At 39.3% G+C, this 27,979-nt stretch overlaps 1 protein-coding gene across 1 annotated transcript in view; it reads left to right on the plus strand.

Annotated features, from left to right (window-relative positions):
* Positions 1–27,008, plus strand: part of mgat5b (alpha-1,6-mannosylglycoprotein 6-beta-N-acetylglucosaminyltransferase B) — a 111,885-nt gene extending 84,877 nt beyond the window's left edge. Inside the window, exons 10-17 of the mRNA XM_086154236.1 lie at positions 6,517–6,650; positions 8,074–8,204; positions 11,800–11,955; positions 12,048–12,194; positions 13,411–13,527; positions 20,187–20,261; positions 23,852–24,120; positions 25,431–27,008. Of these exons, the coding sequence (XP_086010362.1) occupies positions 6,517–6,650; positions 8,074–8,204; positions 11,800–11,955; positions 12,048–12,194; positions 13,411–13,527; positions 20,187–20,261; positions 23,852–24,120; positions 25,431–25,629 (1,228 nt within the window). The 3' untranslated portion in view covers positions 25,630–27,008. The remainder of the gene's footprint in view (positions 1–6,516; positions 6,651–8,073; positions 8,205–11,799; positions 11,956–12,047; positions 12,195–13,410; positions 13,528–20,186; positions 20,262–23,851; positions 24,121–25,430) is intronic.
* The last annotated feature ends 971 nt before the right edge of the window (positions 27,009–27,979 follow it).

The raw sequence follows: 27,979 nt of genomic DNA on the forward strand, positions 1-27,979 counted from the left end.
CAGGGGTAATGTGTGATAAAAGTATCAGCCAGAATGAAAGGAAAGGTGTAAAAGATGAAGGCGAGACCGGTACTGCTGTTCGGTTTAGAGTCAGGGAACTGAGGAAGACACAGGAAGCAGAGCTGCATGCGGCAGCGTTGAAGATGTCGAGGTTCTCTCTGGGACCGAGGAGGATCGATAGGCTCGGGAATGAGTCCATCAGAAGGACGGTGCATGTTAGATGTTTTGGAGATAAAGTCAGATCGAGATGGTTTGAACACGTGCAAAGGAGCAAGAGGTTTTCATTCCTCATTCGCTTGCATGCATATTGACGACTGGCGATGTTTGATATCTCATCAGGCTTCCTCTTTCTCACGCAACAATAACAGCATAAACATAGGAACACGGTTCGCTTAAGTAAATAACAATTCTTTTAGACAGCAGATACAGAAAATGCTCATTGTAAATAAATAAAAGTAAAGAATGGTCTACGAAAGCATTTCAAGTGAAACTTTTAGTTGTTTTTTAAAATGTTCAGTTCAGATACTTTAATCAGTGTTAATGCAGGAAGAATACAAAAAAAAAACAGAATTGTTCAATTGGGCTCTTTTTTTTTAATTTTCAAATACTTGCTTTACTCTCATCTCATTAGTCTTTTTTTAACTTAAAAGCATTTGTGCCGTTGCTTTTATTTGTACACAACGTCCATGTGCGTGTCCTTCTCCCCGAAAAGATTGGATACTTTATTGTAAAAGTCCTTCTCATTTTATTGCTTATAAAAACACGGCAGATCCAAGTCACCTTCCTGCTCACTTGCGCCCCCTTCAGGTGAGCCTCGGTACTGCCTGCCTCACCTGCCATTTTTCTCTGCAGTTTATTGTCCAATCAGCAATAATTCTGTCACACACACTTCCAGCACAGGCATTGCACAGACTGGAGAAGGTCACGGTGTACACAATACCATAAATCTTTCAACAAACATTTTATTATACATACAAAGCGTAGGCCACACGGTCCAGGTCCTTGTTTTGTGCGTGCAGAGGCTCGGCCCGGCTCGCTGCTGATGAAATGATTGGAATCATACGGAAGATACATTATTTACACCGATCAGTGGATGAATATCAATACTTATTTGATGTTATCATGACGTCTCCCCTGACCGCACATCACTGCAGGGGCGTACCGAACAGAACTGAAGAAAGTAGAATATTCCATTCATCATCCCACAGTTTGGGAAATTTCAAAGAACTCACAGCAGAAAGTGGACAGTGCAAGAAAAGTGATCCAAAATAGAAAAACTAAAGTGTTTACAATGTTTAACAATGTGATGATAATATATTAGCAATATAAAAAGTGTGCAAAAGTGTCAGTACTTGCAGCGGTAGCAGCATTAGCAGCATTAGCGGTGTCGGAGTGAGCGGATGAGCGGGAGAGTTTGTTTGTTTAGAAGTTTATTAGGACAGTGTACAATTCCATTAAGCACAGAGGCAGAGATGTTTGTACCAGATTGTAGCTCATAGCTAATCTCCATCTGTAGTCCTGGGAAGAAAATACAAAGAGTGAATGAATGGACACTTGAGTCGATGAAAGAACGAGTGAATGAATGAATGAAAGTCCATCGCGAGCAGAGCTGAGGGTTAAAGAGTCGAACGACAGCGGGCAGGAAGGACCTATTATTGATAGAAGGATGCTGAGATTAATGTACTTTTAATTGCACGTTGTTTGTTTGGACCTCTGTAAAAGTGCATGTTACAAAATACAATTACATAAAGGCGGAGTTATAAGTCTTCCAAAGGGGCAGTCGAGTAAATTGCATCCGGAGGGATGGAAACGTTCCCGAGTCGCGTCACAACGTCTGACAGTGTCGACTGTTTGTTTTGTACATCGCAGACACTAATTGCTTTCCCGATGAAATATGCCGTTGTTAGCTTATTGTTCTCCAAGCTGGTCGGTGCTCGACGTCAACTCGTATCAGTGGGAGATAATTACATATTACACACTTAATAATGAACCGGTGTCGTTTTGTGGTTTGGTACCTTTTCTTATATCTGATTGGATGAAATGCAATGATTGAGATACAATGAAATGCGTTCAAATAAGCACACAGTGTAAATGTGAAGCATTTAAAATGACCATAAAATATTGACGCTGTCTCCGGGGGCCGCTGCTCTGATTTGATGATTATAAACACATTTTTAAGATTTAGCTTTTTTTTTTTTCCAGCAGGACGGTGATAACGCTTTATTGAACGGCCATCATAACGCTGGAAATAAAAACGTGGACACGGAAAACAATAATCTGACAATATGAAAATAATCAGGTGTGTGTTTTACTGTGAATTGAACAGAGGGGTGCGATCCAGAATTTTTGTATTCATTCATTCATTCATTCATTCATTCATTCATTCATTCATTCACCCATCTATCTATCTATCTATCTATCTATCAAGCACTGTATTTATCTACGTATACCAATATGCATTCCGTTGCTTAAGAAAAGATGAGTAATTTGACGAGTAAATGCCTGATTAAAATAGAAAATAAATAAGATGAAAACACTTTGAAGTGTTCAAGTATAATCCAAAAATAAAACATCTCTATATTTACCGATATAGAGGAATACATCTCGAGCAAAGTGTCACTGTGAAATAGTGCAGTAACCGTTATTTTCCAGGGTTACAGCGTGAGCTAGGATAGATTTCTTGTATCTTGCATTGGACGTCGGAGCTGGAGAAGCTGCAGAAGCCGCTCCGCCGTCCATCCGGTGTGAGATGGAGACGGCGGTCCAGCTTGTCCATGATGGACTGCAGTTTCTAAAGCCTCTTCCTTTCCACCAGGGTCTCAAGCTCTCCATCCTGAGCCCCATCAGAGAGCCGGCTCGCCTCGTGACTTCGCTAGTCTGTCGGAGTCTCTGGCGCTGATGCCGCTCCACAAAAACACACTCACAAAAAATATGACGCTGTTCTGCCTTATCTGAGAGGCTTCTTCAGTTCAAATGGAAGGCGGGTTGGCAAAATTGTCAGAATGTGAAACAAAGAAGAGAAACCTACGGGCTTACAGGCGCTGGACTGAGGCCTGGGTGGTAGTTACCAGGTCTGGTTGTGGTGGTGGATGTTTCGGGTTGGTTTAGCGCAGGGCTGTCAAACGTACGGCCCGCGGGCCAGTACTGGCCCACCGAGGGGTTAAAAAATGTGCAATTTGAAAAAATACATAAAAATCATGAATTCCTTTTTATAATAAAAAAGCAGCTCCTATATCATGTGCTAGGATTGCAGTGTTTTTGTGAGTGTGAAAAACGTGGCAGAAGTGTCGAACGTAGCATTTTGTCTTCTTGTTAGAAACGTAAGATGCAAGATGTCGTCGTCCAAAAAAAGAGAAACGTGGACATCGAATGTAGGGTTTTACCCCCCAATATTTGTTGGTTGAGGTTAATCAGAAACCTGCCACCAATGAGACTCGCCGTGGCGAAAAAAATACAATGAAATGCACGGAGAACCGAGAAGACGGAACCAAGGTTCAATGTTGTTGAAATCACACTTACTTTTCTTACAGAATCTCAGGTTGTTTGTCAAGTATTTTTTTAAGGAACAGCTCATTGCATAGAAAAGATTTTTATCATTTACCTGTTCTCCTTTACACTAAAGCAAAGGAAATATGTGGACGGAGTGTTGGGCTACTGTGGGGTTGAAGTGTGCTGGTGTTTGGTGAGTTTTTCCAAAAGTCCAGCAACTTACGGCATGACGATGTCCTTCCATTTGTTGTCTTTCTGTTCTGGTCTTTTGCGTCTGCTGGTTTTCAGATGTAGGTGGCCAAAGGATTTACGGGCTTTCCTTGGTTTTCCTGCCTTCAGGACGAGATGTTAGATTTGAAAACAAGGCCAAACAATATTTCATTTTCTCTTACTTCGCCTGCAGCGAGATTCAAAAATCCTAGAATTCCGAAAATTTCACAGAAGCTGAGATAAAACCGCAGCTTTCTTGCGTCTTGCTTCGTTTTGAAGGACAAACAGAAGAAATCTTCCCCCAAAATGTTTGCTCACAGAAGAAGATGAAACAAATACAGTTTACCCTTTATTTTTGCGGGGGTTACGTTCTATAAAGAACCCGTGATAGGCAAAATCCCTGAAGTAGAAACCCTTATTTTTCTATTTTTTGTATTCAATTGTATTTTTTATATAATTAAATACTCTATTATACATTGAAAAGAAAGAACAAACCATTTTACAGGCTCAATCATTTGTTTCACAAATAAAAGTACTGTACTTTGAAAACATTTTTTTCAACAAATAACTTCTGTGCCGTACTGTCAAATAATAATTTTAATCATCAATGTGAACAGAAGGCTTCAGATTTCGGAGATTAGCTCCGCCCACCGCGACCCGAGGAATTGGATTAAACGGGAGAAAATTAAAAATGATTATGAAAAAAATTGCGGACAGTTGCGACCCTTTTTGCATCCTTATTAAAACTTATCGCTGCTGTCGTCCTTATGTTTTTTTCTTCCTTCTTTACGGAACGAACGGAAGATTCATTCATTCCGTAATGCCGACCTCCAGCCGCATAGCTTTTAGCTTCCCTTAGCATGTCCAGAAGTTTAACTTTATCTGCCATAGATAGCATCTTCCGCTGCCTTTTGTCGCTCCAGAGCGTTTTGTCAACATTATGGGTTTTAGAGAAACTCGAAATTGCAAGAGAATTTGCACGTACGTCATGTAAGTTTGCAAGCTGTTTTACGTACGTGTACATATTAAACTGCGACGTTATTGACGCACAGGTAGAGAAGAAGCGGAGTGACTTTTCAGCCAATCAGAATGTAGAACACAATGCACCATGCGAATCCGTGAAGTAGCGAAACCGTGAAAAGTAAACCGCGTTATAGCGAGGGATCACCGTATAGTTTCCAATCTCTCCTCAAATTGAAGGGCATGTTTTTGCGAGGAACACGTGTAGCTCCAGGTGGATGATCCAGAAGCAGCCGCCTACATTATTGATACATCGGTACTGATATCAAATCCCCCACAAACCAGCGGGAAAGAGAACAATGGAAGCGAAACCAGAAAAAAAGGCAAAACACAGCAAGACAAGGACGACGAATTGAGATGTGCAAAAGCGGCATAAGTAGTAGAATTCACGACGGGAATCTTTTCATTTTCTTTCCTCCCTCCGGTCCCCTCGTATCGTTCAGGATGGAGCGAGGACCGTCGGAAAGCCTCCTCGCATTTTTCCAGATGCCAGATATCTTAATGTCGTGATCGCTTTCATCCCCGACGATGCCGCGTCGCCACCGGGGATGAGATGTGATGCATCTCTAATGAGATTTAGCGCGATCTAATCCGTCGTTTAATTAATTCACCGTTATTCAGCGTTCAGAGGATGTTTCTCCTTCTTCTTTGTCTGATTAAGACACTCCGAAGCCTCATAAATGTCCCACTCCTCCATGCATTTAGCAATTTTTAACCTCCTGAGTTCCCGCTAAAGGGCTGAGATGCTTCTTCTCTTTCAAATGAGCCGGTATTAACTTTAAGAAGATATCTTTCAAACACATTTTTATTCTGATAATTCTTTTTTCTTTCTTTCTTTTTTTGACTTTTTTAATGTTTTGGTCACTAGCAGCAAGGAATTCCACATTCTATGAAATGCAAAACATCAGTTGAGTTTAGTTTCTAGTGTCGTCATTTAAATAAGAGGTTGAGATGTTGGTGTCCTGCTGTTTCTGACGTACTTCTTTCTTTGATTAGGAGGGAAAAAAAGAATTCTGGGAAAAAAAATAGACGCAAACATTTAATTTAGCATCTATCAAAGCGTTCCTCTTCTGAGAAAGTGGGTTCGTAAAAATACTCTTTCTCTGTCTCTCAATATATATATTTATATATAGAGAAATAAGAGAAAAGAGTATCCTTAACAGTACATTCAAAATAATAAATGGTTCACAGCAATGAACTCATAAAAAAATACATATTTATGCAAATCATGCTACACTATTATGTACAATAAACATTTCAAATGCATTATTATAGACATATATGTAATTATGAATTCTGAATGTATTTAAATAAATAAACAAACAGATAAATAAAATAAAAAAATCACTTAAATAATAATAATAATAATAATAATAGTAACAATAATAATGATGATGATAATAATAATAATAATGATAATATTAAGAATGATAATAATAATAATAATGATAATGATAATAATGATAATAATGATAATAATAATAATAATAATGATAATAATGATAATAATAATAATAATAATAATAATAATAATAATAATAATACTGATGATAATAATAATAATAATAATAATAATGATGATGATGATGATGATGATAACAATAATAATAGTGATGATGATAATAAGAATGATAATAATAACAAGACATCTAAATGCTACACTGCTGATAGCTGTCAGAATTATGAGGATCTATATGTTTACTGGTCTATACTCATCTTGATATACGTGGTAAATCATCAGTGGGTGTTGCGATCAATGTTTGTGATCGGCTTCTATCATATCACGATTGATTCTAGGTGCCACGTCCGGGTGATCGACACGTTTGGCACGGAGCCGGCCTACAACCACGAGTCGTACGCCACCATGCACGGCTTCAGGACCAACTGGGGCTACTGGAACCTTCACAGCAAGCAGTACATGACCATGTTCCGTAAGTCACACGCGTGACCTCGCGCTACGCCGCCACGAATCAATGGGACGTCGGCGGGAATCTTCGCAGACGATAACAAGCCACAAATGCGGGGTGTTTAAACGTGCGTTCATCGGAGGGCGGGTGCACGTCGCAAGCAGATTGTGAATTTACACAACGGCGTCACAAGGCAGGGCTCGGGGACACAAACGCAACAGAAAAATCATCCAGAGCATCTGCGCCTGCACAGATGCCTGAAGCCACCAACAGCGGCCAAGCACAACCAGCCTTAATCACACACACACACACACACACACACACACACACACATTTTTGCATCGGGAAATGTACAAAAGCACGGGTGCACGCGTGCACGCACATGCATGAATACAGCTGTTCCTGTAGTCTCCAATTAATTCAGCGTCATTGGACAAGACCGGCTGTTTCGGAAATACTTGGTGTTATTGTAAGTATTTTTTAGTGAAACACGTTCGCGTTCGTCTCTTCCGTCACTTCTTTGCTCTTCGTGTTTCTTGTCGTCGTGAAAAAGGGCTAAACCGTGGCAGATCCCAGAGGTCGGACATTGGTTTTTCAATTATTTTGTTCATATTTTCAGCCCATTGTTATTGCAAGTCACCTGGAAATAACGTCCTATTAACTACCTTTTAAGGTGTTTACAATATTTGAGGTTAAGACTGCAAAACATCAGTGCAGAAGAAATATATCAATAATTTATTCAAAAACATGAACCTTACACACTCATTATTGAGTCCTCCATATTGTTAAAGTATTATAATTTTTAATTGTTTTTGATTGAATTGTTGCTTTGTTATAGATCAGACATGCGTCATTATTCCTTTTTTTGGCTGAGCAATGTTAAAATTGATAAAACTTATTTACTTGTGATCAAATTGACAATTCTGATTTTACACACGGGCAACTTGCATTGTGGTCGAAAAAATCCCATGTTAAAGTCATATGTCATTATGCAATTAAGAACCTGTGTTTCTCTCAAGCTGGATATCAAGAAAACAACAAAAATCCATTTTCAAAGTAAAAAATTTAAGTAAAAAAATGTACAATCGAACACCCAGAATGAGTATTATATTTTCAATTAACGCATAATATTTTGCAAATCACATTTTATCAATAAGCAACCCTCTTTCAATCAGTGTAATATAGGGTGTTGTATTTTATTTATATTGCTGGGTTGCAATGAAAGTGTAAGAGTTAAAAATAAACATTAGTTAGCAGTAAACATGCATTAATCCTTACATTTTGAGTATTTCATCACATTGCCAAAGACGTGAACGGGATAAAAGCTCACTCAGAAAAAAAAATCTCTAAAAAGCTGACCTGAAAATATTTTCTGTTTCTGTTCCGTTCACATTTCAACGCGCGACATCGAACTCGTGTTACCTTTTGCGTGGTTGGTCTTCGGCAGCTCACACACCCGACAACTCCTTCATGGGCTTTGTGGCAGAAGAGCTCAATGAGACGGAGAGACAACACGTCCAGAGGAACAAGGTTAACAATATGGCGGTGGTGTACGGGAAAGAAGTCAACATGTGGAAGGTTAGTTAAACAAAGATTATCTTTTCTATCCACCTATCAGAAACCCTGCCACTCGTGACATTTAGTATAGCATTATGTGTAAACGTATGTGTATGCATGCATGCATTATATTTCTCTTAATTTTGGTGTGTTTTTGACAGAAACAGTAAGAGTTACTATGAGAATGCTAATAGAAAAGTACAGAGAAGGCCAGAGGGAGTTGCATCGCGTTTTTGTAGACCTAGAAAAAGCATACGACAGGGTGCCAAGAGAGGAGCTCTGGTATTGTATGAGGAAGTCTGGAGTGGCAGAGAAGTATGTTAGACTGGTGCAGGACATGTATGCTCGCTGTGAGACACTGGTACGGTGTGCTGTAGGGGTAACCGAGAAGGTCAAGGTGGAGGTGGGACTCCATCAGGGATCAGCTCTGAGCCCCTTCTTGTTCGCAATGGTGATGGACAGGCTGACAGATGAGGTGAGACAGGAATCTCCATGGACCATGAGGTTTGCGGATGACATTGTGATCTGTGGTGAGAGCAGGGAACAGGTGGAGGAACATCTAGAGAGGTGGAGGTATGCTCTGGAAAGGAGAGGAATGAAGGTTAGTCGCAGCAAGACAGAATATATGTGTGTGAATGAGGGGAACTCGGGTGGAACGGTGAGGCTACAGGGAGTGGAGATCAAGAAGCTGGAGGATTTCAGGTACTTGGGGTCAACAGTCCAGAGCGTAGGAGAGTGTGGAAAAGATGTGAAGAGATGGTCCAAGCGGGTTGGAATGGGTGGAGAAAAGTGTCAGGGGTACCAAGAGATAGAAGAACATCAGCCAGAAGAAAAGGAAAGGTGTACAAGACAGTGGTGAGACCAGAGATGATGTTTGGACTAGAAACTGTTACAATGACCAAAAGACAGCAGGCAGAACTAGAGGTTGCAGAGATGAAGATGTTGAGGTTCTCTTTGGGAGTGACCAGGATGGAGAGGATCAGGAATGAGTCTATCAGAGGAACAGCACATGTTAGATGTTTTGGAGAGAAAGTCAGAGAAGCCAGACTGAGATGGTTGGGTCATGGACAGAGGAGGGATAGAGAATATATTGGGAGACGGATGCTGGAGTTGGAGCTGCCAGGCAGGAGGTCTGGAGGAAGACCAAAGAGAAGATTTATGGACGTCGTGAGAGAAGATATGAAGGTAGTTGGTGTGAGAGAGGAGGATCCAGAGAATAGGGTTAGATGGAGAAAGTGGACTCGCTGTGGCGACACCTGAAGGGAAAAGCCGAAAGAAGAAGAAGAAGAAGTAAGAGTTACTGTGTGATTATAATATAACACAATCTACAATTGTTCCTGCTAATGTGTATTTAAAAGTTGCTCTTGGTGAACTTGAGCTACAAAGACACCCCGTGGATGAAGACTTTGTCCTCAACGTCGGAGGCGAGATGTCAAACTCATTTTAGCTCAGGGGCGTCGCGACTTATTAACTCCCGCTAATGTAGCTATTGTTCAGTTTACGCCTGAAAGACGGTATCGTTTGGTTTTGCGAGTCGGATTAAACCGGCCTCATCCGGCCCGCGGGCCTCGAGTTTGACACCCCTGCTTTACAGGGTGTGAGATATCAGTGCACCGAAGATCAATGATGGACTTTTAGAGATACCGATCTCCATAATCATTGTTTCATTTGGAACATTTTTCCTTAATTCATCTCCTCAGCAGCCGAAGCTCTGATGTTGAAATCCTCATTGAAATAGCAACTCAGATTTGATAAACCGACGGTAATATCGGAATAAATGTCGACTCCCTTAAACACATCTGTTTCTTAGCAACCGCTGTGAGGAATCTGACTTGACGTCCGATGATGGAGGAACAACGTTTTTTAGTGCGGAATCCATTTTTTCTGGATCTTTGAAGCACCTCCTCAAGGTTTGCTTCACTTTGTTCCTCCACCATCCCTGTTTTGCAAGATACAACTGCAATATTTAGCACTTAAAACATCCTCGAGAGCCGGAGTACCTCCGGGCAAATAACTTCGCTCCCGCCTCGCTCGCCCCCGGCCGGAGGTTCACCTTTTGAGATTTTGGCCTGTCAACATCTTGGATTAATCGATTTGTCCTTCTTCCTCTCCTCGTCACCTTCCACTCTCTCCACTCCCCTTTTTCCTCCAACTGTTGTCACCCCTTACTGTTCTATATTCATTCTGTGATGCATCATCGATGGATCCTCACAGCTTCAAGTGAGTCCACCTCCTCCTCGGTGACATGATTGATTCTCCGAATGCTGAAAAAAAAAAGCAAACAGACACACACACACACACAAAAAAAGTGTGACATCTTAAAAAAAAAAAAAGAAGCCAAAAAATCATTATGTTGATGGAGTGTTGGAATTTTTTTTTTGTTTTGCTTTGATAACCTCCTGCATCTTTTTATTTGCGTGTTTTTCAAGCAAATTTGCTTCATTTTTTTGTAAAAGCATATAAAAGTACACAAATATGTATATATATAGGTATATGTGTATATACTTATGTATGCATACCGTACATATGCAGATATCTTGAATTCAGCAAAGCACGAGCAAAATGATGGCGATAAAAAGAAAAATATATGTACACATATATTTACATGTAAACAGTATATGTGTGTGCATATATAGGACTGTGCTTGTGTGTGTGTGTTTGTTGCTTCTTTTTTTTTTTTCTTTTTTTTTTCCATAAATACATGGGAAACACAATTCTATATGTGATATATTTTGCATTAGTGAATTCTTGTTTTTTTTTGTTTTTTGCTGAAATGCTTTAAGAGAAAGCTTTTGAGATTTCACCTTGTTTAAGTTTATCGTTTTATCTTGCGGAAGAAGAATTTTGCATCAGTCAAAAGAAAAGGAAGCATGTTTTCTCGCAGTGATGCTGCGAGGACTTTATAATAGATCAAAAAGAAAACTCGGCAATAACATTTCCATGACATTTATAGATGATTTATGCCTGGAAGACTTAACACCGGCACATAATGCATAACTTTCTCTGAAATCTCTTGTGACAGGAAATAATCCTAATTGAACTCTTGAGCTGTGCAGACATTTCAATTTTTTTTTTCTCTCCAAAAATGACAGAGGTGCCTTGAACTTGATGTAAATTGTGTTTCCAATTCTTTTTGTTGTTGTTGATAGTTTCCTTGCAACATAAAAAGTGATAAAGCCACACGGTTTAATTGGTTACAGTGAGAGGAGTTTCATGATTCCACCCTCAAATAAAGAAAAGCAATTTACGCTTTGCTGTTATCTCCAGATTTATCCTGGTGGTTTAACGCTTAAAGTTAATCCTAGTTATTTCTTTTTTTTTTTTTATTAAAGTAAATCACACAGAAGATGCTTTTTGAGATTAGTATTGATTAGAATTCACCCTATTCATTCAATATCACACTGTAGAAAGTAGAAAGAGTCTCTCCGCAATAACTGATGAAATTTACCTATGAAAAAAAAAAAAATATATATATTTACATATAAATAAATATAAAGGATGTGGCCTGGAAACCATAGCAATAAGCTGCAGAAAGGGACTTGTAATATAAAATGTTACGCAAATGGAGAACATCCTTCTGCGAGTCGATCGTGCTCTTTTCTTTCTCTTTTAAAAGGGCAAGGAAAAGTTCCTGGAGATCCTGCATCACTACATGGAGGTCCACGGGACGGTGTACTACGAAACGCAGCGTCCCCCCGAGGTGCCGGCTTATGTCAAGAACCACGGACTCCTGACTCAGCAGGAGCTGCAGCAGCTCCTTCGAAAGGCCAAGGTGTCACCTTGTCGGAAGAAATTGAAAATAATAATGCAAATGTATCAAGTTGACCTGTAACATTTTGATTATCTTTCACATTTTCTATCAAGCTCTTCATTGGATTTGGGTTCCCATATGAGGGTCCCGCTCCCCTCGAAGCCATAGCCAATGGATGCATCTTCCTGCAGCCCAAGTTCAACCCTCCTCATAGTTCTCTCAATCATATGTTCTTCAGAGGGAAGCCCACCTCCAGGGAGGTAAATACTCTATTTACACATATTTCAAACACTGCAAGAATTACTATTATTATTATTATCATTATTATTATTATTATTATTATTATTATCATCATCATCATCATCATCATCATCATCATCATCATCATCAATATATTATTATCATTATTATTATTATTATTATTATTATTATTATTACTGTTATTGTTGTTGTTGTTGTTATTGATAATGATAATAATAGTAATAATAATAATAATTATTATTATTATTATTACAACAAAGTTGTTATTTATAATAATGATATTAGTAATGCCATTTTAGTTATTATTATACTATGCATATACAAATAATAATAATAATAATAATAATAATAATAATAATAATAATAATAATAATAATAATAACATTAGCAATACCTTTAAATAATAATAATAATGCTATTAATAATGCCATTATTGTTATTATTATTTTATTTTGTGTTTTATATATATAATAATTATTATATTGATATTTGTAATATTATTATTATTATTATTATTATTATTATTATTATTATTATATATTAATATTAATATTATTTCATCCTATAGAAAATGGTAAGTTTATGTGAATAATGTTTCAGCTTTGAAGCAGGCCAAAAATAAAATCTAACCATGCTGTTAAATTTAAGAATAAGAATAAGAATAAGAACGGAAATTGTTGTACCAGAGTAACAAGAAAAACATAACAATAATAAATAATAGTAGAAACTTGTATAAACAGTAAAAAAAAAAAAAAAAAGGGGGGGGAGAATAAGAAATACAAGCCAACCAATGTGTTATAAAAGTAATCCATGACACAAATTGATGAAAATGTGAAGCGGTGAAAGTATTCAACATGTCCTGGTTAGCCGTAGCCCGAACAAATGTCCAGTAGAATGTGACAGCAAGCAATTTCAGCTGTAAATCACCAAATCTTCAAACGGGTTTCAAGCCCGAGTGATATTTCAGACAATTTTGGGCCTGAACTGTAAAATGCCGCCATTAACTCACGTAGCGTAAGGATTATGATCCATTCAGAAATGTGACTTTCCTAAGTTCTCAAACTGAGTTCAAAGTGATAAATGAAAAAAAAAAACTAAATTTTTCAACAAAGTTTTATTTAGTTTAACACAAACCCATGATGAATAAACAACATCTCTTCTGTTTTGACTGATAAGCCTTTTTATTGGTGTTTTGCATATTTTGCTCCCCCTCAGGTTTCCTCGCAGCACCCGTATGTGGAGCAGTACATCGGCAGGCCGCACGTCTTCACCATCGACTTCGATAACGCAGAAGAGTTCGAGGCGGCCATCCGTGACATCGTGGAGACCAATGTATGTTCATATGTGTGTGTGTGTGTGTGTGTGTGTGGGGGGGGGGGGGGGTGGCTGTTTGTCCTCTTGAGCCGCTAAACAAAAATAATTGCCTTTTCTTTTCGACTGGCGCAGAGAGATATGAAAGGATAAATCTACGCTCACACTCACTGACCCGCTGTTAAAACCCATCTAGGTCGCAGATCTCCTAATCACGACGTCAGACGTTGCGAAAAAACAAACAAACAAAAAAAATAAATAAAGCTTAGCTGGCTTCTTCGTTGCTTCGTTGATTGCCGGAGATTGTCGAGGGCTCGGCATGTAAACACCACCCACACCGGGGGCTTAAACGGCAGCTTTCCAAACGCAATCGCTCCACGGATGAGGAAGACCTTGGGCTTAATTGGTGGCCGAATTACCTTTGGGGATTTTAAAGATGCCATCATCAAAAACAACAACAACAACAACAACAACAACAACAAAAGCAGAACAGTAGGACGGGCGATGGGTCGGAGGGGCGCAAAAATCCCGACGCCCATTTGTGGGTCTTTTCGCGACGGGATAAACAATTGCCAGGGTCAGCTCTTGGGCCTTATTTAAAAAAAAAGTCAGGTTGGGCAGGTGTCTGGTCGCCATGGCAACAGGATAACCCCTTTCCAGGGAGGAAGGCGTGCGTGTCAGCAAAGAACTGATCAACTGCGACTCGCCTTTTGTTCGTGCGGAATGAGGTGAAGAATCTCCCTCGTGGGTCTGCCGCTGGAGTGTCACCGTAAAAAACAAATAGAAAAGCTCCTCCGTACGAACAGATAGTTAAATACCTTTTAAATATTTCTATAGACTCACACACACACAAATAAATACACATAAACATCTCCACACTTGCATTGCTGAAGTCATTAAATGAAATGATTTAACTTAAATTATTCTTAGGGATATGGATGAGCTCGTATTAGTTAATAAAAACTGTGATCCAAACAGATGAGCCTTAACATTAAGGAACGCTTTTTTTGGTGTGTGTGTGTGTGTGTGTGTGTGTGTGTGTGTGTGTGTGTGTGTGTGTGTTGCTCTTGTGGAATTCACTCGCCGACCTCATAAACTTGTTTTTATGAGATTTGAATTTATCGCGGACTTTGGGCTTCACACCGGCTCTGATCGGCTTCAAAACTAATTGTTTATTTTTAAAAATAAGCCGTGCTGAGAATCGATCCAAACGCGCTTAACTTGTAGAAATTAAGCCGGGTGACACACAGAAAAATGCAGGTGTGTCTGCAAAGTCTGGAAAAATGTCTGCATTGCGTCAAAGACTATTGACAGTATTTGTGTTTGGCTTCTTGTGTATTTTGCTTAAAGATATATAAAGTGCATATAAACGGCCTCAGTATGACCTGTTAATTTAACTCGTACAAACCTGTGCGTGCCGGTTGTAATCCGTCTTTTAGTTGTTTGAAAATTCTACTCACTGAGACGCATTACCAGAGTAAATGATTACAGCTTGCAGGGATGGAAATCAAAATGAGCCCCATGATGCGTTATCAATTTATTAAGACGTATCGCTATTCATCAGTTTTGTCAGCAGCAGAATGTGTCCCCGAAGGAAAACATTATCAACATCTGTTGATCTGATATGATAAAATCCTCCGATTTTCTTGCCATTAGTGAAGCAGATGGATTCAAATGACAAACTGGGCTTTTTCTGCCAGTAAAGCGAAGGCCGGCGGCCCCCTGATGACATGGGTCAGATGGTAAAATGGTTCTAGCTGATATCCAGTGGCAAATAAAGCTTCTTCCAGTTGAGTTACTTTGGTCAGGATTCTTTTAGAAATGTTTCCCTTTAAAAGTTTCTTTAAAAGGTCAGCAGAGGTGATCTGGATGTAGAATTTTAGTAAATTGTCCACAACAAGGTTGATGGGAATCCATTCAACAGTTGCATTAGTAAGCTTAGTCTGTTGAGCGGTTATCGTAATCGTAACAACAACAACAACAACAACAATAACAAATATAATGATAAAAACAATATAAATAATAATAATAATAATACAGCATCAACAACAATAATAATACCAACAAGCAACAATAACAACAAATATGCCAATGATAATAATAATAATAATAATAATAATAAAAACAACAATAATAATACCAACTAGCAACAGTAACAATTATAGCAACAATAACAACAAAAATGCCAATGATAATAATAATAATATTAATAAAAACAACAATAATAATACCAAGTAGCAACAGTAACAATAATAGCAACAATAACAACAAAAATAATAATACTAATAATTTTATTAAAAACAACAATGATAATGCTAATAGCAATAACAACACAACAACATTACTCATAATAATAATAAAACTAAATAAGCAAAATAAAACAATAATAATGATAATGATAATTCAACTACTACTACTACTACTAATAATGATGATACGTTTCTATTAATACATTCTTCTTACATAACAATAATAAAAAACAACAACAACAACAACAACTACAACAACAACAATAACAATAACAATAATAATAATACAGCATCAACAACAGTAATAATACCAACAAGCAACAATAACAATAATCACAACAATAACAACAAAAATGCCAATGATAATGATAATAATAATAAAAACAACAATAATAATACCAACTAGCTAAAGAAACAATAATAGCAACAATAACAACAAAAATGCCAATGATAATAATAATAATAATAATAAAAACAATTATGATAATGCTAATAGCAATAACAACACAACAACATAACTAATAATAATTATAAAACTAAATAAACAAAATAAAACAATAATAATAATAATGATTATAATAATAATGATAATTCTACTACCACTACTACTACTACTACCACTAATAACAAATAATAATAATACTAATAATGCTGATGATAATAATAATAACAATAATAATAATAATAATAATGTTAATAACAATACTGGTAATACTAATATTAATAATAATAATGATAATTTTAATAACGTTTGGAGACACAGTAGTGCAGTGGTCATCATTTTCATGAGGGTCCTGTCTAGGTTGAGTTTGCAAGTTCTTCTTGTGCCTGCGTTGGTGTGTGTGTGTGCGTGTGTGTGTGTGTGTGTGTGTGTGTGTGTGTGTGTGTGTGTCACACACACAGTCCTAAATTTCACAAATGTATGAATGACATTGACTGGTCGTATGTCTGTGTGTGTGGCTTTGTGATGGATGAGCGACTGGTCCAGGCAGACCAGCGGAGGAGGAGGATGGATGGATGTTTGAATCCTCTCCCCGAGGCAACCTAGCTTTTCTCCGGGTTCTCCAGAGATAAAGCACGAACAGGCGGACGGTCAACCAAAGTTTCTTGTCCATGGGTGCGAATGACAGAGTGGGTTAACGTCTCCTTTTGCGGCGCTCCAAATGACAGCTTAAGAGTTAGTTAAAGTTCGCCTCTGGCCGACTTTCAGCCGGCGCTGGCTCCGGCCCGCTATGACCCGATGTGCAGGATTACCGGCCTGGAGAATTAATAAATAAGGAATAAGTGGCATCCATTAAACATTGGCACACAAAATAGGACTTTATATTATTTTTATTGTACTGTGTCTTTTAAAGCAATCGGTTCCTTTCCTATTCACGACAAGAAAAGCAACATTTTCATCATAAGCCTTTAGTCTGGCAATGCCTGAGAAAAATCACTAAGACAAATTGCTCTCGCGTCCCCGATTTTATTTTATATCTCAAAAGTTATGGAGCTGCTTGGGGACCAAATAGGTAGAAATACTAAAATGACAGATGGTTTTAGCATAAATGGGAAAGTTTTGTCAAAGGACAAAGAAAAAAAGATGAATGTTCTGCATCAATAAGAAGCATCAGATTTTTATTATTATCATTATTTGGATGTAAACAACCGGGCAAATTCTTTTAATCATTCTTTTCAAAAATGTATTTGATGTATTTTCATCATTCGTCAATGACGCTCCGTCAATAACTAGAATTAAAAAATGTGGATGACGCAATCTGGGGATATTTAAGTCCTGTTGACATTTGGACATAAAACAAATAATTTAAGTTAAGAGAGCTGCTCGGAAACGTGTATCTGATAACCCGACGCTTCCAGCGGTCGAGAAAACCACATCTTTGTTCATTTTTATCTTAACAGTGATAAAGTGTTCTTGTTATGCCATCCCCTTGGCAGCATCTTTCTGCTGCTTAAAAAAAACAAAAAAAAAAACATCGTCAGATGTTCCCAGGCCTCAAATCGTCACCATCAGTGAATAAAATGCCTATAATTGGCTCAGCGTTTGTCCGCTCTACGCTTCATGGATGTTTTCAAACGCGCTCCCTGTTTTCTTTTCTTATGTTAGAAGGTTTTCACCCTCTCTGTGGTCGATGTAAGACGCTGGAGAAGGTTTTTCAAGCTGGACGGCAAACGGGTGGCGAGTAACGGAGGGTCAAAAACGCTGTGACACCAATGAAAGCAAAGAGCAAATGCAAAGCAGCGGGTTTGGCAGCTCCACGATATTATTATACAGTGGCGTGCCGTGCATGTTACACCCGGGCCTTCAGTAATCCTCATAAACAATCCAACCCCCAGTGATTAATAAAAAAACATCTTATTATGCAGAAATGCATGTTGTGTAGTGTTAAAAGTAGCCCGCAGGAACGCATCAGATGACGACAAATACAACAGTCCGCTCTCTGACTATCCAATCAGAGAGTGTGAACAGGCTGGTGTTGCTGTAGCCTGCTAGAAGGCTTTGACCTCGCCAACTCAAAATCTGATTGGTTGAAGTAACAATGTCATCAACACTCATTTTTTGCATAAAGGACTAGTAGAACCCCACCCCCCACCCCACCCACCCACACACACACACACACACACACACACACACAGGCAGATTTTTTTTAACTTTGACTCTGCCTGGTAACAAATGATGGCTGAAATGTGATTGGTTAAACGCTTTAAAATGAAAACGCATGTCTGGACAACCAGGGGAAAAGCTATAAAAGGAAGGAAGTATGAATACTTTTTAAATAATTCCAAATGGTCTGTTTACTTCCTTTCATAGCTTTTCCCCTGGACAAAATATAATTAACCTCTGTGATTCAGATATTTTTAGGCCAGCAGAGAAGGCCTTGCAGGCCCTGACGGCCCACCAGTGTTATTATATGAACACTAGAAGTCATCTTTCTGTGTTTGACAGTGAACGCCGATCGCGGCGTGACTCTGCTGATGCCATGTGTTGACGGGTCGCTTTCTAACGCCTATTGTGTTTGTTTCTAAGTCCGTCCATGTTTGAGTCGAGTGAGGCGTAGCTCAGTAGCTCCCTGTTGACTCGCAACTGCTGTCTGGGATTTTAATAGCAAGGTGACAGTTATATATTGAGAGGAGGACAAAAAGGGAGTTGATGAAGAAGAACTGAAGTGTCCGTCGTCTGAGCGGCGCGTTTAGACTCGGCCGCCGGACCGAGTCGCTTTTATTTCATGTCATAAATGACAACACGGAATCATAAATGTCAGTCATATTTTGCCGCAGAGCCCCGGCCTCCTTTTAAATTGTCATTTCAGAAACCGTTTCCCGATCCCGGGATTCCATTTCGTAAAGCCTCCCGAAAGGCAAATAATGTCATAGAATTGCTGATGAAGTACGATATACATTTCATTAAGCTGCGATGTCGTGAAATAACAAGACGGTGCAAAAGGGGGCACAAAAGCAAAAGGAGATACTCATCAATATAAAAGCCCGAAGCCTTTAATATCCTGAGCAAACAATGGGGTTTCACTTCGGGAGACATTTAGACTGATGAACCACCATAAGAGCCAAGGCATACACATTAGACGGATACACTTCATAATTATAGGCGCTATAAAACTATGATAGGCTTTCTAATCATGTGATTAATGTCAAGACAACAACCAGTAAACTAAACCGCCCCCTTTTGCATCATTAAAAAGGTGCTTATTAAGGAAGTACCTTCATTAGCGTAGCATGTTTGGGAAAACCCCACGGAGAGTTGGTGTCCTGGATCTCCACCGCTTCTTCTGGCCGACATCTTTTTGACGTCGGCGACCTGCAAGCCGCGTTATTTATCGTGTGTTTTCTGGAAATGACTTAACTCGTCTCGTATGACGTTTTTCTTCCTAATGAGCTCGAACTTTTCGCGCTTTTTTTCAATTTACCGCGAAAATTAGCAGCGTTTTGCTTCGCGTGCGACAAACATATCAGAGCACGTTTCCTCGGCGCTCGCCGTGCGTTGTAAATTAATGATGTTTTCTTAGTTAGTATGTGTTCGGTAAAGCGGCAGTCAGTGGAACCTCCGCAGAGAACGCTGGAAAAAAAGGCAAAGCTATTGATCAATGTCAGTCCGGTTATTTGGCGTCAACAAACCCGGCCCCCGAATGCACAAACGCCGCAGTCCCCTCGCCGCTCGCCGTGACCTTTGGTCCTCTGCCGGCGCCGTCCCTTGTTTGACATATTGATGAAGTCATCACTAAAAATAATGAAATCAATTTTCAAAGCTGTCACCTGTGATGTATTAGGTGATTGATTTTAATGTGCAAAGATATAAGCCTTGCACAATTACGCTAATGAATATGTCAGCGTTGATTAACTATCAGATGCTTGGTGCGCTATAATTACAGCGGCTTGGCTCTTGAACCGTGCCTTCACGTGCACCTGTATTTGCAGGTGGAGCCCTTCCTGCCCTTCGAATACACCTGCGAGGGGATGCTGGAGAGACTACATGCCTACATTCAGAACCAGGTGGGTCCCGGCGCCATCGCGCAAACTCCGGTGTTGGGTTTCCCAGAAGCAAAAGCCCAAATAATACAGAGATATTTAGTAGGTTGAAAAAAAAAAAAAAAAAGAAAAATTCGATTAAGAATACAGAGTCTTTTTAACGTGTGAATGGAAGTTACATTATCACCACAATGAGACCTCACAGAGCCTCACATGAAGAGGAGAATTGCAAAATAGGGTGTAAAAAGCCCTGGATTCCAGCGTAGGATATAATCATGCATTCGATCTCAACTGAATAATATAGAATGGATGTGGAAAAAAAGAAAATGACGGCTGCACTCATTGACCGGATAGATGAGACAAATCACTCAAGAGGGAGAAAAACATCCAGGCTTTCTGTTTACCTAAACTTAATGATGGATCTCGGGGGTATAATATCTCCAACATCTTTGACCTGATTATTTTTCATGATAATAAAGGGAATGAATAACTGCATTCATCTTTTTTATGTTTATTTATTCCATGGTGTGTGTGTGTGTGTGTATACATATCTATATATATCTATATATACGGTATATATGTATGTATATTTCAATTTTTTTCCATTATCTACCGCTTATCCTACACTCAGAGTCACAGGGATGCTGGAGTCTATATATATATCTATATATATAGATATATATATATAGTTGTTTTTTTTTAATTGCTTTTCTGCATAATTTCTCTTAAAAATTCTAACGTTTTTTGCTGTCAGACATCCAACTTTTAAAGCCAATGCTGAAGTCATTTTCATGATTTACTTATATTATAGTCCCTGGAATAAATGATGTTTATTTTCTCACCTCCCCAAATGGTACGGAAATGGTCTATGGATCATAGAAAATGCTTAATCTGTTGGTGCAGGATATTCAGTCGATTTCAATTAAATCTAATTTGTTTTTACTCTTGACAAAAACAGGCAATACAAACTTATTGCCAAGTTTATTGCATTGATTTAAATTTCAAAAGAACTGCAAAATAAGGAAAAATGAACCCAAGGGTAGAAAATGGCAGCATAAGATTAACTTTCTCAATTCAACATTCAAAAATCAGAACCATTGCAATTATCACCACTGCAATGCTAAATAAATATATACATTGATAAAATAAAAAAATAAAAAATAAAATATAACAAAATAAAATCAATAAAACAAAATAAAATGAAATAAAAATAATAAAATAACATAAAATAAAATAAAATAAAATAAAATAAAATAAAATAAAAATAAAAAAAATAAAATAAAATAAAATAAAATAAAATAAAATAAAATAAAAATAAATAAAAATAAAATGATGAAAAAAATGATCTATATTTGTAATAAAATAGAAATGTGTCTGCAGCTGTACACCTTAACTGAAAATCCGTGCATCTCAAAAAAATCGTGTCCCCTATTAGCACTAGTATTGTCATCCTTTGGCACATCGAAAATGGTGTGATGGCTGCTACAATTCCTGGCAGTGGCAGGTCAGGAAATGTGTTAACCTCAACTCTGCTCTGACTCCATCTGCCCCCAGCTGTCAGCTTCACACACACACACACACACAAACACACACACACACACACACACACACACACACACACACACACACTCAATCAGCATGAGGCTGCCTGCCCGGTGTGGACAAGCCCAGACTCTCAATCACTTTCTCCCGTCCCTCAACTTTCTTTACCTTTTTTCCTTCCTGTCGTGGACATTTCCAATTTGATTTCTAATTCCTTTTGTCACCGGTCCCGGCGGTGGTGTTTTCTACTTCCCATGTATCCGTGTACCTTCAACTCCAAAGAAGGCGAGAGTTCTCATGACGTTTTCATTTTTACATCGTCTGCAAGGTTTGTAATCAATGCGGTATGTTATTGCCGTTGTTTTCGTTTCTTTCTTTGCTCGCTCTTTCCTTTCCCGTGCCGGTTATATGACTCTTAATAAGAACTGCGACCTGGTAGACGCAAGCTATTGAAAATATTTAATATTTCATGAATTATCCTGCCTACATGAATGCATATCATGTTTCTAAAAGGAGTTTTAAATGTTTTATTTGACATTCATGAGCTGATCTGCAAAGTGCTTATTATGCTAGATGCATACGCACACACACATACACATATATTTACACTTATATATTTGAATATGGATGTATATATGAGTTATTCATCACTTCCAAGTGTATTTTAGCATTCAGTCTCCAAAAAAGACTTTATTTTCCCCTGATACATACATATTTTGTACGCACAAATATAACCGCCGTAATTCATTTAACACAATTTTGAATCGCTTTTTTTATGAAGAATCATCTGCGGCGATGATGATGTTTAACAATTAAACAAAAAAACAACACTATATACAAGGTAAATGAATTATTTATTGTTATTGTCACAAAAGTGCAATTTGCCACGTTGCCAATTTCAGCCTTAAATAAAGAAATAAAAGGTAGAAATAAAGAAAGAAAGCGGTTTAACGTTCGGCTCTCGGTTCATAAACGGTCCATGTGTTTATGTGTTTCTATGTGGGGTTTTGTAACGCCCCATCTGTCCAAATCAATCGCCGCGTTCCCGGTAAACCGGTAAACACAATTAATTGGCCACAGAAGCCCGATGATCCGGTTGCATTCAAAGGATACTTCATATTCTCACAAGCGTGGTTTTATGTTTTGGCCCATCGGCGCCGGCCAATGTGAAGCCACCTGACTCCCTTTTAATTGCGATATTCTGGGATGGAGAGGCAGGATGGAGTCCAAACGGGCGGCGTCACAAGCGATACCATTGCATTCTTGGTTGTTACACAATCCCACTGCATCTATTGCTTTACGGCCAGACGTCGGAGCGAAGCCGCTTCCTCTGCGGATCAATTACAAAACGGTCGGGTATTAATATAAAATTCAATTAGTAGAATTTCCACAGTTATCGTGCTTTTTTTTTTTTTTTTCCAAGAGAAATATTTAGAAAGCGCTGCCTTTGAGTCTGACGCCGTTGCTATTATTCCATTAGAATGAAGCTAAATGTGCTGTAATCCTCCAGTCTGAATACATCCGTAATTAAGTGGCTGAATAAATCCAATTTAAACTTCTCAAGACTCACACTTGAATCCAGATACTCCCACTTGTACCTCAACCGCCGGCGTGAACTCGTGCATCCTCCAACTCGGTACGTTTGGATGAGCGAAGCGAGGGCGCCTTGTGTGTGTGTGTGTGTGTGTGTGTGTGTGTGTGTGTGATCCTATATGTTTCTGTTTGTGAGCTTTAAGGCCGAAGACACGGAGAAATTGGAGGACTAGTTATTGCCTGTGGGCACTTGGCGCCCGCCTAATAAACGGGTCCGGGGGGCCGGAGGGACGTGTCAGAGGAATGTTATTACCTGGATCTTATGAATAGCTCCAGCTGGAGGGGCAATCTTATCTGGGCTCTTACCAAATCATAATTCCGCCTCCCGCCTCATTCGCCGCTCGATGGCGTCCGTATTATCCCCCGCTAGACCGACGGGGGACTCGGAAAAGAACCTTCGCTTGTATAATCGTGTTTTTGTGCGTTTGCAATATAACCGCGAACTCTCTGATGAAGGTGTTTTCATTTTATTTCCGAAGGACTTTTGTGCTCCGGCCATCTCGATCCCTCCCGTGACTTCGCCCGGGATGTGGACCGCGAGCCCCTCGGGTCCGTCGGCGCTCCGGCCCAGCTCCAGCTTCCTCAGCGGGGCCGGCGTGGACCCCCACGCGTCCTGGCCCCCCCTCAGCGCTCTGCGGCTGCTGGCGTCGGCGGAGGGCGAGTCGTGCGTGAAGGCGTGCCAGAGCGCCGGCTGGATCTGCGAACCCACCTTGTATCGGTTCATCAACGTCATGGAAGCCTTCAGCGCGTAAGACGTGTCTTTGTTTCCACAAATCCTAGCGGCTCGTTGCAAAAGTGAGGCGCTCTTTCCGCTAAGAATAAAAAGTTCAGTTGCTCCTTTAACTTTCTCATATTTTTCCTTAATTGGATTTTTCATTCATAACAAATATATATATATATATATCTTTCCATAAAAAATAAAGTTGTAATATTTATATTTCTATATTCAGTCTGATTGGAGATAAAGGTATAGTGCCCCCTAGTGGACTTTCATAGTATCATATAGAGTAATACGTGATAAATAAAGTAGCCATAAAAGTTGATAAGGTTTGTAATTTTAGTATTTGGATCTGGTGCAACCAGGCAGAAAGAAAAGAAATGTCTCAGCTCATCATGCAAAACTGTCATAGTAATTCAAAGTATGAATTCTAAGTTGTTAAAGGTTTAAATGTGGCCCTCAAGAGGGACGTGAACAGAAGCTGCAAATACACAAGATATATATTTGGATTTTTCTCATGAAGATAGTGGACCTGAGTGGTTTTAATTAATGATATTCAACCGGGTTATAATGAACGCTCAAAAAAAACGTGCTTCGTTTATTTGAAATCTCAATTTCAATCTGAGACGAATAAATCTATTCATTTTAGCAGCTCGAACGTGAAATGATGCATTCTCTGATTTTAAGGCATTGGCTGAACTGGGAGATTTAAATGAACAGAATTATATGATCGACATCACGGCAGAAGGTTGGCGAGGATCTGATGCTCCTGTCGGAGATGCCGGTCACCCCAGAATAACAGCGGCACCTCATTAGGCTGAGCGGAAGTAAACAAAAGAGAGGCGTTGCTGTGAGACTCTGATCAAATCATTTATTCTGCAGAGAATCACTGCAGCCGCTGGAAAATGAATAAACAAAACAAAACAAAAAAAAGTGTGAGGCTCGTGTTAAATTCTGCGGAAGTTAGTTTGCGTACCGAAAAGTGGAACCCGAGGCCGGAGGGTTGCGACAGCACAGATGATGACGGCGTAAAGCAGCTCATCCTGCAGATGATTCGCCAGGCCGCCATCATTAGCGACTGGAGTTAGCAAATTATGCAGCAGCGCAAAGTCTTGAATACGTAGCCTTTCGTTTCCTCTGAGGTCTTCCAGGCAACGCCGCAGTATTCATGTTGTCGTAAATATATTTACGGAATAATCAGGATCACCTGCGGCGTTCCTGCTCGTATTATCGTCCAAAAGAATCGATAACCTCTAACACGTTTCCCGGTTACACCGGAGCCGAATGACTTGTGGCGATGCGGTTATTCTCAGATTGTGAACCCTTCGCTCCTCTGCTAGGCTGGACTTGCCGTGTCAGAGCGTGGAGTCGGAGATGAATCACCTTTTCCCCGCCTTCTCGTCGGAACGCGGCGAATGTCGCCTGCAGCTGGATCCGCTGCTGTTCAGCTGCGCCGGCGCCGGCGCCGCGCACCGCCGCCTCTGCCCCTGCAGGGACTATCGCAGCGGTCAGGTAGCCTTGTGCAGAGACTGCTTATGACCGCGGACGTCCGGTTCTTACTCCAGCAACGCCGCCGCGCAACTCCCGCGCACGTGGCCGCACAAGCGGATTCGGGGCGCGTTTCGAAAGACGAGCCCTCGTTCAGACGCCCCTGTGGCGTTCCAAGCACCCGGGAACCCAAGTGGACTTTGAGCGGCGTCGTCATCCGGCGGATCTGTTCCGGAATGTATCCTGATCGTTTCCCTTTCCTGTTCAGCGCCGCTCGATTTACATGCTGATCGAAAACCTCCGAACCTCTAGTTTTCACCGACCCGTCCGGTCGACCACGACCGTCGTACACGAAGTTTACGAGCGGGTCGGAAAATCGCCGGCGACAAAAGTGGCGTTCCCCGTCGCGCTTGACTCGGAGTTAAATTTCAACGGAAAGTCAGCCGCGACGATGAAGCGTTCCAGGAATTAAAAAGAAATAAAAGAAGGAGCGCTCACCAGTGGGGTAAAAGGTCACGCGTAAGAACCGAACCGGCTTTGCGACGGAGAGAATGTGTTTGAAAAAGTGCAAAGTAGAAAATATTCAAACTGTGACGTTTCACATCTGCGATCGTAGAACAGGATTTTGCTAGTCTTTACAAACAAATCACCTCTGAAATGTCTTGTCGGGATTATTCTCTTCGCTAAGGACGATGTTACGAGGTTAAACCGCGAGGCGTCAAAACTACCGATCGGTTTTCGTCGCCGCCGGTCGGGGTCGGATTCATCCGAGCGATATTTCCGAGCTCAGAAATAACCGATGGTCACATCGGCGCTCATTTTTATGTGATGACTCGACTGTAAGTCCGATGAAAAGCAACACGCGCTTCGCTTCGATTAACACCATTACTTTCGCCGAGGCCGAGCGGCGCTATCGTCGCGCGAACGCCGTTTTGGATGTCAGCCTTACTGCAGACTCAGAAATGCGTGGTTGGCAAATCACGCCGGGAACAAGAGGGAGACGTCGATCTTACGGGGAATCATAAGGGCTGTATGAACGAGGGCTGGAAATCAACTACTGAAATGCAGCTAAGGTGGTAAAAACCTCAGGGACCTGCATGATTGTGCTTCTAATCAGGAGGGTTTGAAAACCTCGTCTTATCGGTTTACATGGCTGTACGGGGACCACTGTCTTTACAAAAGTAATCAGTCATTCGATGTTTCGGGTAGATTAGGATTGAAAATCGAACGTGGGGCCGAAAAAAAAAAAAGCTTGAATTCCACAACTGTGTTTACCCGGTGGCGTGTGAATACTTGTACCATAGTGGAGTGTGGACATTTCTACCAGATGTACCCAATGCCGTTTACACCGTGTTGAAATGTACTATTTTAAATGTTCCGTAATAAATATATTTGTACATACATGTTATTTAATAAAATGGAGTAAAAAGAAAGATGCTTTCTTTGTGGACAGATGCTTATTATTATTATGATTTATTATTATTATTATTATTATTATTTACTATTATTATTTACTATTATTATTATTATTATTATTATTATTTACTATTATTGCTATTTATTTATTTATTTATTTATTTATTTATTATTATCATTACTTTTATTATTATTATTGTTATTATTATTATTATTATCATTATGATTATTATTATTCTTATTATTTACTATTATTGTTATTATTATTATTACTATTATCATTATTATTATTATTTACTATCATTTACTATTATCATTATTGTTATTATTATCTATTCATTTATTTATTTATTTATTTTTAATTTATCATTATTATTATTGTTATTATTACTATTTTTATCATTATTACTACTATTATTATTTATTTATTTATCTATTTATCTATTTATTATTATTACTATCATTATTAATATTATTTACTTTATTTATTTATGTATGTATGTATTATTATTATTATTATTATTATTATTATTATTATTATTATTATTATTATTACCCAGCGCTCTTCAATTAGTACGACTCAATTGAATAATAACTTCTCATCAATCTTTTATGGTCAATTTCACAAAGCCAAGAGGAAATATTCTAATTACTCCACTATGATTTATATGCAAACACTGCTTGCCGGTGCTCATTACTTTATAAATCACTTTTTGGACACAACATCTGTCTGGTGTTTGGTCGACTGAAAGGAAGCCACCTTGGTCCTCCTGGGTTCTTTGTCTCTGTGGCTGCGTTACATCCGAGCAGCACATTTTTATTTTCAAACCGTCTTCTACAGGTCACTTTGCGTTGCCTTTGTCAAATTTACACGTCATTTAACGGCATTTCGGCGAAAGTTACATTAGGAAGCGTGCAACTTAAAAAAAACCGAGTTGTTTGGGTTGAAACATTGCAGTATTCTATGTCAACAGAATCTTAATTC

The sequence above is a fragment of the Fistularia commersonii genome, chromosome 10, assembly GCF_037954325.1.
Source record: "Fistularia commersonii isolate RoL2024-O1a breed Wild chromosome 10, RoL_Fcom_v1.0, whole genome shotgun sequence".
NCBI lineage: Eukaryota > Metazoa > Chordata > Actinopteri > Syngnathiformes > Fistulariidae > Fistularia > Fistularia commersonii.